Below are 14,349 nucleotides of genomic sequence, written 5' to 3'. Positions count from 1 at the left end.
GCGAGCGTCTCCCAATCCCATGTTAACCTGAACGTGCAGCGTCTGACAGGTGATGCATGATACCTCCCTCTGCCCTCCTTCCGTCCCCCACCTCCACCCTGCCCCCCTGCTCCACATCAACCGCCAACAAACCCCCCCTGTCTGTCTGCTTCCCCGTCTCTCCGTCTGATGCCAGGTTCAAACTACCACCTGCACTCATCTCTCCACCGCACTTGATTTTACACTTTTATGACTTCTGTCATAACATGACATTTGTCCCTCACTCGGCTCCAAAATTCATTTTACATGAAGACATCGGCTTCTTTATGTGAAGATCCCAAAAATTAGCTTTTTGATAAACAGGAGCAAAGTTACATAAAGTGCCTCCCTGGTGCGATAAACATTATGATACGGCGATGTAAAGATAATAATAAGGTGAAATATGTAATAATGAGGTAATAGTATACTAATAAATGTGTTATTATAATACAGGGTTTCACTGATTGGCAGGTTTATCCATCCTGTGACTATTCATTTTACATGAATAAATTTTGTCCCAATTCATATTTTTTTCTTCTTAAATTTAAAATAGCCAATATTTATTTTTACCCCAATTTAGTCATTATGCCAATTAATTCCACCCACTGCTTGCCACTGCTGTTGTACCCTATTGGCTCACCTGCCGGTGAGGAGCCCCAACTGGGAGGACATAGCGCCTCAGTCCTATTCTTCCCATTCAACATTCCCCACTGACAGGCACCGCCCCAGCCAGGAGTATGTGGCGTGCCGTGCAGTATCAAATATCACCCAGACAATTGTGTTGTGTACTCTGTAGTGGATTCGAACCTCTAAACTCTGCAGTGGTGGGCAGGTACTTTTCCCGTGTGCCACCCAAGCACCCTTTTGTCCCAATGATGACACATCCGTGGCTTTATAATCCAGAGACATAGCTTTGTATGTAGTTAATGTAAGACAAGATGCTATCAAAACTATACAGTAAGTAATATTACTACTTTACGATTATGTTATTGAAACGCCACTGTACTTTAGCCTGTTATTAAAACAGACAGCGAGTGTTATTTTAAGTCTAGTTTTATTCATTGCACTCTTACTGTACTTGTTTTGTATTTTGATTTTACGTTTGTATCTATCTGTCTTATGTTCTGTGGTATCTTGCTTTTGTTGCTACGTGTCAGGAACTATATGGATGAAAATGCATTCTTGCTACACTCTTTGCACTCTAAAGAGTGTAAATTAGAGGTTAGCACGGGTCGAAAGAATGGGATCCGAACGAAGCGGACCCGTGGATAAGTGGACCCGGCCCAAAACGGGACTGAGGAAAACTGGACCCGGTGCGAAACGAACAGAGGATAATTCAAATGTATTAGACCCGGTCCGACCTGGTTTCTAGACCAGTATTGGACCCGGAGCTCATTGGTAAAATCCCTGTTGTATTCAGATTAGCCATGTGTGTCAGTCACCTCCTGCTCCCCCCGCCCCAACAGAGTAATCACAAACGAGCTGCGTCGCATGCGTTCTGTTCTGTGTGGCAGACAGAGAACATTTTCGACGACTTTATACCGGCCGTCCCGGCAGATTATGTCCATAAACATGCTCCACACAGATGACGTTCAAATTTGCATCTTCCCAGTGGCTTTTGTTTGTATTTCACCTGCTAAAAAACCTCCATGGTGTGTAACTTCAGCAGCAGTGCAGCGCTTGAGATTGTCTGCGTTTGAATCGGCTGTTAACGTTAAACGGGGCTCATTCAATATGTGAGAACAGACAATATGGATTTGGGAACATAATTACAACGCATATGTCTAATTTTAAAACCGAAGGTTAAAGAGATTAATAAAATAGCAGTGGCGTTCCCAGAAATTACATTTAGGGCAGGCGAGATACTCTGGGGAAAATCTCAGGGGAAACAAGTTAACAACACAACAACACTACCTGACTACAAAACTGAAAAACGTTATTAAAAACAATAATAAGTATAATCAGTATGTATTTTTATTCTAAAATAAAGCAGCATTACAGAAAAGGCGAACATGATGTCCTGCACAAATTATTGACTCATTTCAACATTGCGATTACAACAGTAACGATAACAGCCAAATCAAATAGTTTTCAAGCATGTAGTGATGTCTCAAAACATGAGACGACGACGGGGCTTGCTGCACTTGAAAATATCTATAACTGAATCGTAGTTCAGACCTTCAGTTAAATCTCTCTCAAACGCTAGGAGACACAGACTAGGCGAGAGGTTGTCATTGTACTTCTTCATTGTACTTATTATGCCAGGTGAGTACAGGTGATGGCCCAGACCCCCACTCCTGGCACTCCTAGTACCCCATGAAGACAATGGCATACATGATTTGCATCACTATAGGCGAGGGTCGCTCTGCTGAATGGATACGGTAGTGATTGGCTGCCTGCCCGCGTGAATGACGGCCGCTGTCTGTCAGTCTTTTACTTTATTCTAGGGGTGGCGAGATTTTAGTTGGGCAGGCGGGCCTGCCTTGCCTCTATGGTGGGTACGCCACTGTATAATAGTAATAATAATAAAAAGCTGGTTGTCGGGTCCTCACAGGTCCATACGGATCCGACCGAGACCCGCGGTAATTGGAACTGATCCGACCCGTGCCCGAGAGACAAGTCAATATTTTGGCCCCGACCTGGTTCCGGACGGACCCGTGCTAGCCTCTAGTGTAAATACACTTTACACTGCATTTCGAACTGTACTGTACTATACTGCACTGTATTTGAATGCCTTGTTCATTAATTTATACAGTCCCTCTCAAATGAACAAATAAAGTAAAGTAGATGGATGCAAATGGGGTGAAAACAGGAGCAGTTTGGTTTACAGTTAGAAAATAAGAGCTTTTCTGTGTGTGTGTGTGTGTGTGTGTGTGTTGTGTGTGTGTGTGTGTGTGTGTGTGTGTGTGTGTGTGTGTGTGTGTGTGTGTGTGTGTGTGTGTGTGCGTGTGCGTGTGCGCGTGTGTGTGTGTGTGTGTGTGTGCGTGCAAGCGAGTGTGTTTGTGTAAGATGTTATGTGCAAATGTGATAGGGGAATAGGGAGGGCGTTGGAGAAAGTGAATTAAGCAGAGAGAGAGAGAGAGAGAGAGAGAGAGAGAGAGAGAGAGAGAGAGAGAGAGAGAGAGAGAGAGAGAGAGAGAGCAGCTGGTGTCCTCCTAAATTATAATGTACACCCAATTTACTCTCATTTACTGTGAAATTAGCTGGTAAATGTGTTTACATCTTCTCCCCAGAGAACACAGGGAGGAAAGGGGATGGTGAGGGTTGGGTGGAAGTAGGAGGTATTAATGTAACATAGGCAGACCCAGGTTTCTGCTTCGTCCACACACAGTTGTTATCAACAGAGTTGGTACCAACCCTATCCTGATAACTTCATCAGATTATAGCGGTATAAATCACGCACAAGAGGAGCAGGATAATAATCTGCGCTGTCTCTTAAAGACAAACTGCACGTGTACGTGTGTGTAGTCCAAGACTCTGCTGTTTTTGTGAGATCAATATCAAGTAAATAATATCATATATCATAATATCAATACTATTATACTTGGAGTTTTTTTGGAAACTTTAATGCCATTACATTTGAAAAATAAATATCCTACTTTCTATTTCATCAATATGAAGTTGAAGTTCAAATGTTTTTCATATACTGTACACTTACGTTATACTTACTAGTCGATTCTAAAATGTGATAGGCCACACACAGTCATCGTCACATGAGAACAACCAATCATATTGTTCCTATGCTACTAACTCTGTTGGCAAACGTTATAGAGCATCAGGTCCTGAACAAACTGGTCCGAGGACAGTTTCTACCGAGAGGAGATAAAACTAGGGCTGCCCAATATATCAAAAATATATCGTCATCGCAATATCAACATGCGCAATAGACATATTGAAACATGCTTTTACACATCACAAACGAGATTAGGCCAATTAAACTTGTTTTCCAGGTATAAAGGTTATTCTTTAGTTTAGAATACAAGAAGATGTTTTAAGCGAAGCAGTGAGAAACTGTATCGCTAAGTTGTTGGTATATATTCATTGTCAATAGCAGCTGTAGCCAGATGCAATGTTTTCAGTAAAACCATATTGTTAGAATGGATATATAATCCATTATATTCATATAGAATGGATATATAATCCATTTATTTCTTCTTCTTTTTTTTAGGTGTGTGTATACACACCTAAAAAAAATCATTGTCTGGGTTCATTGTCTGGGTTCATGAAACCTAAGGCAGAAAGACATTAAAACGGTATCCTTCAGTATTTGTTCCAGTCATATCGTCATCGCATGTTTTCTTAATATCGTCCAGCCCTACACAAAACGTTTTACTCATAAACTGTAAATCCCAGTGATCTATCATGTGAACGTTTTTTGATTATGTTGTCATCTTTTTTTAAAAAAATGATGTGAGTGTCTCCAATCCAATGTGGACATGCAGCGTGCAACGAAACGTGCAACCAAATAACTTATCTCAAAAGCTGCTGGCCGGTTTGCCATGGAATTTGCTGTTCACCTTCATGCTCCCACAGAGGATCAAACACTACGGATTGGTGATCTCATTGCCTTTCTTCTAGCGCCACCCTTAGGCCAACATTTCCAGTTGGTTGTAAGCATACAGACTCTAGGGGCTGCTAGCAGGGCTTTTAGACTATTTTTCTTGTTCATCCGTATTTTTGATCTTTTTACCTTGTATCATGTCTTGACTTATTTTCTTCTTGTTTCATCACACTGTTGAGGAGAATAAGCTTTGTACTACTTGCCATGTTGCTACTGGCTTGTATTGTTCACAGTTGAGAAATAAAGAACTTTGCTTGTTGCTTGATTGCTGGTCAGCAAGCAAATGTAGCAAAATATAGCACTGGCTATGTTTACTATGACAGCAGAAAAAGACAACTGGTCAAGTGGTACTGTACATGTCTTGCTGATGAATTGACCACAATGGAGACAAGCTCCTGGAGCTTTTTGTGTTATCCTTTTAGCATAACCTTTCACTGCACTACATGTACTGTTAACAATCTTGTTAATATAGTATTTAATCAATCAATCAATAAATCAATCGGAGTAAAATTTTAAGCACAACTTCTCCAGAGACACATAGAAGACTGCTGAGTGTTAAGGTTGCTAATTGATAGTTTGCCCTACAACAAGTAGGTAAGTCAAATTTCTGCCTCCTCACCTCTGTCCTTCGTCTTCCACCATGGCGGTGTATGGATAAACTGGTGACCTGCCAAAATATGTGACTCTTGTGGACTTCACATAATGTCAATATAAGTCTACAAAATGGTCACGCATTTTATAAGGTCACCATTTCCACTGTAACACCACCATGCTGAAGGACAGAGGAGGCGATTTTTGGAACACAGTTCTTATATGCAATACTAAGATGAACCTATGGTATTTTCAATAGAAAAAAATACTTCCTTGACCCAGGGGATAACGGCGTGTCGTCAGGACTTCGATACTCTATGATACAGGTACAAGCAGCGAAATGTTCTGCAACAAAATGTCACTGCTTGCCTTGTCCTCTGATTTGTGCCCAGTGTACCTGTCTCTTCTTTTAGTGTTTGTCAGATCGTTGACTACATTTCCAGTGTTTCAGGTCATTAATGTTTCTGGCTATGTCGATGTTCCTTGTTGTTTGCTGAACTCCCAGTAAATACCGTAAACTTCGGACTATAAGCCGCGACTTTTTTCCCATTTTTCGACCCTGCGGCTTATATAACGGTGCGGCTTATCTGTGGATTTTTACAGCTAACGGCCACTAGGGGACCTCCTAAATCTATGGATTTTACAACTGCGGCTTATAGTCCAGTGCGGCTTATATATGTACAAATCATTCAATTTAGCTGCTGCGGCTTATATTCAGGTGCGCCTTATAGTGCGAAAATTACGGTAACTTTAATCAGTGATTCTACTTTGGTCTCTGCACTTGGAAGGAAGAGGAATTAACTGCTTTAAAGCATGTGGAAACAATTTTGCTATGTCAGTACTTGGCTCAGATGTATTGCTTTTATATATTTGCCCCAGCTCCAGTGTTCGATCATTCTAACCCTTCTGAACACAGAAGTGTTCTCATGAGAGTAAAATCGTGCTCTTGAAAGAAAGGCTGGGATCAAGGAAGGTATGAACAAGGAGTAAGGACCCCTCCTTCCGATGCTCAAGTACGAATTGTAATGAACAACGTTCACATAGTCGAGTACTATTTGCCCAGGGATATCTATACTTTCACTCACATGACCATTATGCAGGTGCATCTATAGTTAAGTTGACAGCATGATGGAATGGAGGCCAGCTGGTCATTTAAAGGTTGGTTCACATTTGAAATCCATAGAGCTTTAACATTCTGTCTGCCGGCAGACAGAATGCTGTTTCAGCATTGGCTATGGCCAGGTGGTGTGTGTGTGTGTGTGTGTGTGTGTGTGTGTGTGTGTGTGTGTGTGTGTGTGTGTGTGTGTCTGTGTGTCTGTGTGTCTGTGTGTCTGTGTGTGTGTGTGTGTGTGTGTGTGTGTGTGTGTGTGTGTGTGTGTGTGTGTGTGTCTGTCTGTCTGTCTGTCTGTCTGTCTGTCTGTCTGTCTGTCTGTCTGTCTGTCTGTCTGTCTGTCTGTCTGTCTGTCTGTGTGTGTGTGTGTGTGTGCGCGTGCCTGTGCGTGTGCGTGTGTGTGTGTGTGTGTGTGTGTGTGTGCATGCGTGCATTCATGCGTGTGTGTGTGTGCATTTATTATATGGAATACACACACCTGTAATTAACCTAGAATCTAGTACTCTTAATTAACCCTCTTAACCTTGCTACTCAGAGTGCTAGACTGGCTCATAATCTCTGCAGCCTTTGAGAGATGGCCAATGTCAAGATTTAGCCCCATCCCTGCCCCCTGACCTCGAACTGCCGAGATGGAACAGAGGCCTCTCTGCCTGCTGATTGTGCATAATTATGCAGGGTGGGATGATTTACAAGCCGTGCACTTCAATTAGAAATCTCTGTGTACAGCTGGAAATGTTCAGCTGGACAATATAGCACCTGGCCATTATACTGTAGAATCTAACTATTGTAAATGCCGCAAGGCGGGAGGTCATTTGAAAGTAGAGTATAGAAATAGTGTAGAATTTGAACACACTGAAATAAGGGTGAAAGTAATTTCCAATAATAAAATGCATTCAGAGAGATGCTACACCCACCAGGGACGTGCACAGATAGACTCTAGGTGGTGCTAGAGCACCTGCCCTTTGCCCTCATGACCAGAAGTGCCTTTTTTTTATTTTTTTACAGTATGTAGCCCATGGTGACATCGATCAATTCTGGATTAAAAACTTCTAATATATTAACAATTCCCCAAAATGTGCATTGCAATTTTCTTCTCACACTACTAGGGCAGCTGGCGGTTCCGCGCGCCGCGCAAGGTGCCCTTTTTTTTTTACTTGAGCACCTGCCCCTCAAAATGTCTGTGCACGCCACTGACACCCACAGCACATGTTACTTTACGTATAGGGCAAAACTAGGACCGTGACCTTTGAACATAAAAAAAAGAAGGAAAAAAAGAATAGTGCATACCCTGACCGTAGTCCCAAATCCTCTAAATTTAAACCAAATCACAATTGTCTGAGTTGTTGCTGTGACAGACAATTTAACAGACATATGCTGGCTATTACAGTACACTGGATCCACTGATCATGGCAGTAATGACACGCACGTCGTAGACACACAAACAGTACAACCCAGGACAGTCCAGTCAATGCAGGGAAACACCAGCAGTTATACAATTAATACACTATGCTGTATATTTGAATACTTTTCTGTCCAGATGCCTCAGCTTTGGATCAGTGACGTTCGGCTGCACAAAATATATGGTGTGATTTAATCTTATTCTCTGTTCTGGGGCAAACATTTGGCAAAAATACTGTAGCAGATCTACAGCCTCACACAACGTGTCACAATGCAACACGTTGTGAGCATGTAGATTGGTATCATTGACCGGAGTCGCTGGGGCTCCAGTCAACAAAATATTTAGGATGTGAGGGGTTAATCCAGTTAGTGTGTACCTGATGGTCTGTGGCATCTGCAGCCTGTCGGGGTCGGAGGCAGAGAATGTTGTCAGGCTGGTGCCTGCAGGGACACCCTCCTCAAAGCGGATGTGCTTGGGGTTGGTGGGGAAGTAAGGTGGCTCGTTAACGTCCTGGACGGAGATGGTGACGCCCGCTGTGGACTGGAGCGAGGACTGGATGCCGCTGGCCAGGTGGGCCTGGTTGGATACCACCACCGTCAGCATGAAGGCACGGTTCATCTCAAAGTCCACCGGCTAGAGGTAATGAGAGGGATGAGATACAGTAAGTCCCGGTAAAACCCAGGTTGTCATATTCAGATCTTCTGTAAACAAAACACTGGAGGTAGGCTAGCGTGTGGAGAGAGGTTTTTAGAACCCAGCAGGAGGGGCAAAAAATATAGTGCTCATTTCAGCGTGTTTGATCCTAAACTGATCACATGCATGATTGTACAAAACAAAAACAGTGTTCTATAACTGTGAAGTTCACTCAAACATCACTGGATTAAAGCTATAAACTACAGCGTTAAAGCTACAATCTGTTAAGTGTTTGCGACAATGTGCAAAGTAATATATGTATTACTATATGTATGTACAAGACAGCTGCACATCTATTGTCCAATCCAGTATGCCATCAGCTTCAAATAACTTTATTGACATTGCCAACCAGTAGGTGTCCTCCCAAATACAATGGAAGAGTAGAAGACCACCTCCAACCACTGCAGATGTGCTAGTTATATTGAAATAAAATACTCTACCATACAAATTCATTAAAATAATGTTTCATTAATTAAAATGAGACACAGATTCTAGTTGTACATTTCTGTTACGGTTGGTAGGTAGGTACTTATTGATCCCCAGAGGGAAGTTAGGTTGTTACGCCAGAGAACACAAACATAGTATACACATTATACACAAGACAGGACAGCATATACATAACAGGAGAGAAGCCGATACTCCAAATCTCAACAGTTATCTGACATCTGGAGATGGAGAGGGGAATTTGGCACGAATGTGTCTCTTCACCATGGTATCCAGGTATTGAACACAGAGTCAGCTTGTCAATTAAAAAAAATCTCCCACTTCATGGTCATTGCATCTGCGTTGAAGTGAGTCTTGTTGATGATAAATACAATACAGAGTAGATGGGAGCTCTGCAGAGCCACCCCCGGATGAATTGAATAACCTTCGCCTCCTCCAACAATCCACCCTCAAAAACCCCTTCCCACCATTTCAACCCTCCATACCTGTAATTACCACCCCTGCGTTGAGTGAAGCCGGCCAGGCTTAAACTATTCATAGGCTCCTGTCATGACTCTGCCTTCTTCGCATGTACAGTAATTGTGTGTGTGTGTGGGTGTGTGTGTGTGTGTGTGTGTGTGTGTGTGTGTGTGTGTGTGTGTGTGTGTGTGTGTGTGTGTGTGTGTGTGTGTGTGTGTGCGAGCCAGCCACATTCATCTAAAGTATTTCTGCTGGCTGAGCCTAAAATGGAGTGATAGCACAGCGCTCTCATAATGAAGACCACACAGGTTAAAATGAGAGAGAGCGAGAGAGAGAGAGAGAGAGAGAGAGAGCTAAATAGAGCGAGAGAGAGAGAGAGCCCTGAACAAATAAGCTTCTTGTAGGTGATGCTGAAACATTTTTAGCTATGTGGTTGATGATTATCGTCACAGGGCTCATGTCTGTGGCTTTTGATGCTGATGATAAAAGACTGTGAGCTCATCTGTATGTTGTGATGCCTCTGCGTTATCAGTGGACGGCGCGCGACAGCCCTGTGCCGACGCGAGGAAGCATCCGTCATCACACAGATAACACGCAGACGCCCCGGTGCCGATGTATGAAAGCATCCTTCATCACGCAGACAGCTCCGTTGACTAGTGTGCCGGGTGGAGACTTGTCTTCTATATGCGGGAAGGTGCTGAGATGTCTACTGTTGTTGTTATTTAGAGTAGCCAATAATTATTTTTATCTCCCAATTAAATGACAATTTAGGTATTTAGCAGACGCTATTTTCCCGAGCGATTGATAAGTGCGAGAATTTTTGTTGTTATGCCAAAGAATTCCTCCCACACAATTCTATGTTGCCACCACTGTTTTGATTTGATTTTATTAAGGATCCCCATTAGCTGGTGCCATAGCAGCCAGCTAGTTGTACCCTACTGGCTCACTTGCCCCCACCGGGAGGATGTAGCGCCTCCGTCCTACTCCTGTTCAACATTCATCGCTGATAGTCGCCACCCCAGCCAGTAGAATTATGTCCAGCGACAAAGATCACCCTCCCCACCTTGGCTTCCCCCGAATACGACCAGTTGTGTTCATATTCATATGGACGATCGAACAAACCAGATGCACTGCGGTGAATTAAATCCCTGAGACTCTCAGGGATTGAACATGGACATGCCCATGTTGTGTACTGTTGTGCAGTGTTGTGTACTCATGTCCATGCATAGTGACGCTGTGGTGCATCCTCTGGGAGCCCATCAACAAGCTGTTCCATGCTCGAGGATCTTTGATAAACAGAGAACATTCAGTGCATAGGGGGGTCCAGAGGATGGCCGAAGGCTGCCTAACACAGAGACACGCACACACACACACACACACACACACACACACACACACACACACACACACACACACACACACACACACACACACACACACACACACACACACACACACACACACACACACACACACACACACACAGCCTGAGGGAAGGATGCGAATAAGGAATGAGAGTTCAATAACGTGGCCTCAACCTCTTGCCCATGAGAAAATAAATCTCCTATCGGCCCCACATCACTGTGCGCTCCGTCCCTTCATTTTAGCTGTAACAACTTGATCTGACTTATCTTATCCCTCGTCTCCTTGAGATCCACCCACTCTCTCTCCTCCCGAATCCCTGTACTGCTCACTCCTCTCCTCATCTCCACTTGCTCTGCCATCCTCTGCATTCGTCACAAGCTGTGATTTACATATCTTAACTCATTCACTGCCAGGCTTATTTCAAGCTTGTTGATCCTGCCACCATTAGGCAAAATGGAAAAATGTGATTTTTTTTCTCCGTTTATTTTTTAACATTGAAGTGGATGGAGCATTAACTTTTTGAAAATTGTTTTCTCCTAGTTCCTTTGAGATAAAAAAAAAATGATATATCAAAAAAAAATAAAAAAAATAATTGAATTTTATTTTGAAAAAAGAAAAATGTTTTAGGTGACGTCAAAAGACGTCATTGGCACTAATGGTGTAATGTTTGGTACTGCTTAAACCTTTATTGTGAAGGTCACTATTACCACTGCTGGAAGCAGGATGCTTTTATGCTGACAAGCACTAGACCGGAAGTCAGATAATGCCGGTACTGTAACCGAGACGGTGATAATAAACAAGAGCTCCCGTGCTAAGCTAAGAAGATGAAGTGTACCTGTGTCCATTATTATACAGATTAGGCTATAGTACATATTGTGTATAGTCTACCACAACATGGTGTCAGAGTAAACAGTAGTTAGTTAGACTACGGACCCGCGTGAAATAAAAAATAAAATAAAAAAAAAGACGAGGGAAAATTGAAAATGGAGGCGTTCGGTGTCCCTACTCCGAAGATGGACTGGGATTCATCTAATCTACCAGATGCCTGGCGGAGATTCAAGCAACATGCTGAACTCATGTTCACAGGCCCGCTCAAACAGAGAGCAGAAGAGGAGAAATGCAGTTTCCTCTTGTTGTGGATCGGGGACAAAGGACGGGACATCAGCAACACATGGACGCTAACGGAGGACGAAGCTAAGTTGCTAAAGACATTCTACGATAAATTCTCAGAATACCTCACTCCGAAAGCAAACCCCATATTTGCAAAGGTACAAATTCCATGAGAAGACACAGGGGAGCGGTGAGTCATTCGAGCACTTTGTGACAGAGCTCAAGCTATTAGTCAAAGACTGTAACTACACTAACAGTGATGAGATGGTCAGGGACCGTATTGTTTTCGCTACCAACTCACCCAGAGTGCGCGAAAAATTACTCAGCCAGGGGCCGGAGCTCACGCTAGAAAAAGCGATCGACATAGCCCGCTCCTATGAGATATCACAAGTGCAGCTAAAGGCTATGGCTAGCGACAGCCATGAAGTGCATGTGATCCACCATCGCAAACCTGGAAAGCCAAGCTTCATGAGAGGTGCTAGCAAGCACTATGAAAACCCAAAAATGCAGGACAATGCCTGTAGCAAGTGTGGAGGACACCACAATAAATCAACAGAGTGCCCAGCAAAAGGTAAACAATGTCTGAAGTGCCGAAAATTCAATCACTATGCAAAAGTGTGTAAAACTAAGTCCTACACCCCAGGTAGAACAGTGCACAGAGATATCCACACGGTTGGAGAAGATTATGAAGATGATAACTCTGAGCTGTTTGTGGACACTGTTACTACAGAGAGGGAAGATGAGGAAAGTGCATATGCAGACATAGGATTGGGGCCACAGAACAGAAAGTTGACCTTCAAACTAGATACTGGAGCACAAGCAAGCGTAATACCTGCCAAAGATTTTAATGCGCTAATGTCCAGCACACAATTAATGGCTGCTGACCGTAAGTTAACTGGCTACGGTGGACATGCGCTGGAAGTAAATGGCTACTGCAAAATAGCAGGCAGATACAAAGCCAAGTCAACCACAGAAAAGTTCTACATAGTGAACTGCAAAGGCCCACCTATCTTAGGCTACAAAGCATGCAAAGCCCTGGGACTCATCAAAGTGGTGTATGCAGTCAACAGTGACAAAGAGAGCAGCACCCAGTCAAACCACATACAAAGTGAGTACTCAGATGTTTTCAAAGGCATCGGCACATTCCCAGGCGAGTGCAGTTTCCGAATAGACCCCAGTGTAGCACCAGTTATCTGCCCACCACGGAGGGTACCATTCGCCCTTAGAGATCGTCTAAAGACAGAATTGGACAACATGGAAAGGGACAGCATAATATGCAAAGTGACTGAGCCTACCCAGTGGGTTAATGCCCTAGTAGTGTGTGAAAAGCCAAAGACACACAAACTTAGAGTATGCCTAGACCCAAGACCCCTAAACAAGGCAATTCTGAGGCCATACTACCCCCTACCCACACTGGAGGATGTGACATCCAAGTTAGCTGGGGCAAAGTACTTCAGCATCCTGGATGCAAGATCAGGGTATTGGGCAATCAAGTTAAGTGAGGAGTCCTCACTGCTCACTACATTCAACACCACATTTGGAAGATATCGTTTTCTCAGGCTGCCCTTTGGCATCGTGTCTGCCCAGGATGAATTCCAGAGGAGGGTGGATGAGACATACGAAGGCCTAAAAGGAGTGGCTGGTATTGTGGACGACATTGTCGTGTTCGGGAAAACAAGGGAGGAACACGACAGCAACCTCCGAGCCATGCTCGACAGAACCAGAAAGCGAGGGATACGACTAAACCCAGAGAAGTGTCGCATCTGTGTTCCTGAGGTGAGCTACTTCGGTCATAAACTCACAGCCAACGGTTTGAAACCAGACCCGCTTAAGGTGAAAGCCATCAGAGACATGCCACCGCCAACAAGTGAGGCAGAGCTTGAAACCGTGTTAGGCATGGTAAATTACCTGGCAAGATTCGCACCCAATCTGGCCGAGGTGTGTGCACCACTCAGACTTCTGCTAAGGCAGGAGACAGAGTTCAAATGGGACACAACACATGACAGTGCGTTTCAGCAGATGAAGGAGATCATCACAGCAGAGCCAGGGCCAGTGTTAGCCTACTTTGATCCTGAAAAGGAAGTGACACTGCAAGTAGATGCGTCAAAAAATGGCCTGGGTGCAACCATCATGCAGGAAGGCAGGCCAGTAGCATATGCATCCAAGCTGCTGAACAGCACAGAGCAAAACTATGCCCAAATTGAGAAGGAGCTATATGCAGTCCTGTATGGGTGTAAGAGGTTCCACGAGTACCTCTATGGGCGAAACATAACTGTGGAATCAGACCACAAACCGCTAGAGACTATTCTCCGCAAACCCTTAGCCCTTGCTCCACCGCGCCTACAGCGCATGATGCTCGCACTGCAAAAATACACCATAACTCTCATCCACAGACCAGGCAAAGAGATCCCGGTGGCCGACACACTGTCAAGAAAATCCCTGGATGAAGAGGACAAGTCTCTATCAGAGGCCATGGAGACACAAGTGCACACTGTCATCAGCACAGCTCCAGTGAGTGCAAACAGGCTAGATGACATTAAAAAAGCTACTGCTCAGGATGAGCAGCTCTCCGCTCTAAAGCAAGTCATTCGGTCAGGC

The 14,349-nt window shown here is 43.9% G+C and overlaps 1 protein-coding gene across 1 annotated transcript in view; it reads right to left on the bottom strand.

Annotated features, from left to right (window-relative positions):
- The window catches only part of LOC308096599 (cadherin-4-like), a gene marked incomplete at its 5' end in the record, with an annotated part of 152,173 nt that overhangs the window by 19,575 nt on the left and 118,249 nt on the right, over positions 1–14,349 (bottom strand). Inside the window, one exon of the mRNA XM_080444014.1 lies at positions 8,057–8,313. Within this exon, the coding sequence (XP_080300140.1) occupies positions 8,057–8,313 (257 nt within the window). The remainder of the gene's footprint in view (positions 1–8,056; positions 8,314–14,349) is intronic.

This window comes from Gymnoscopelus braueri (genome assembly GCF_963280865.1).
Source record: "Gymnoscopelus braueri genome assembly, chromosome: 12".
Classification (NCBI taxonomy): Eukaryota; Metazoa; Chordata; class Actinopteri; order Myctophiformes; family Myctophidae; genus Gymnoscopelus; species Gymnoscopelus braueri.
The sequence above is the reverse complement of the archived record's forward strand: the minus strand, read 5'-3'. Positions and strand labels throughout refer to the sequence as shown.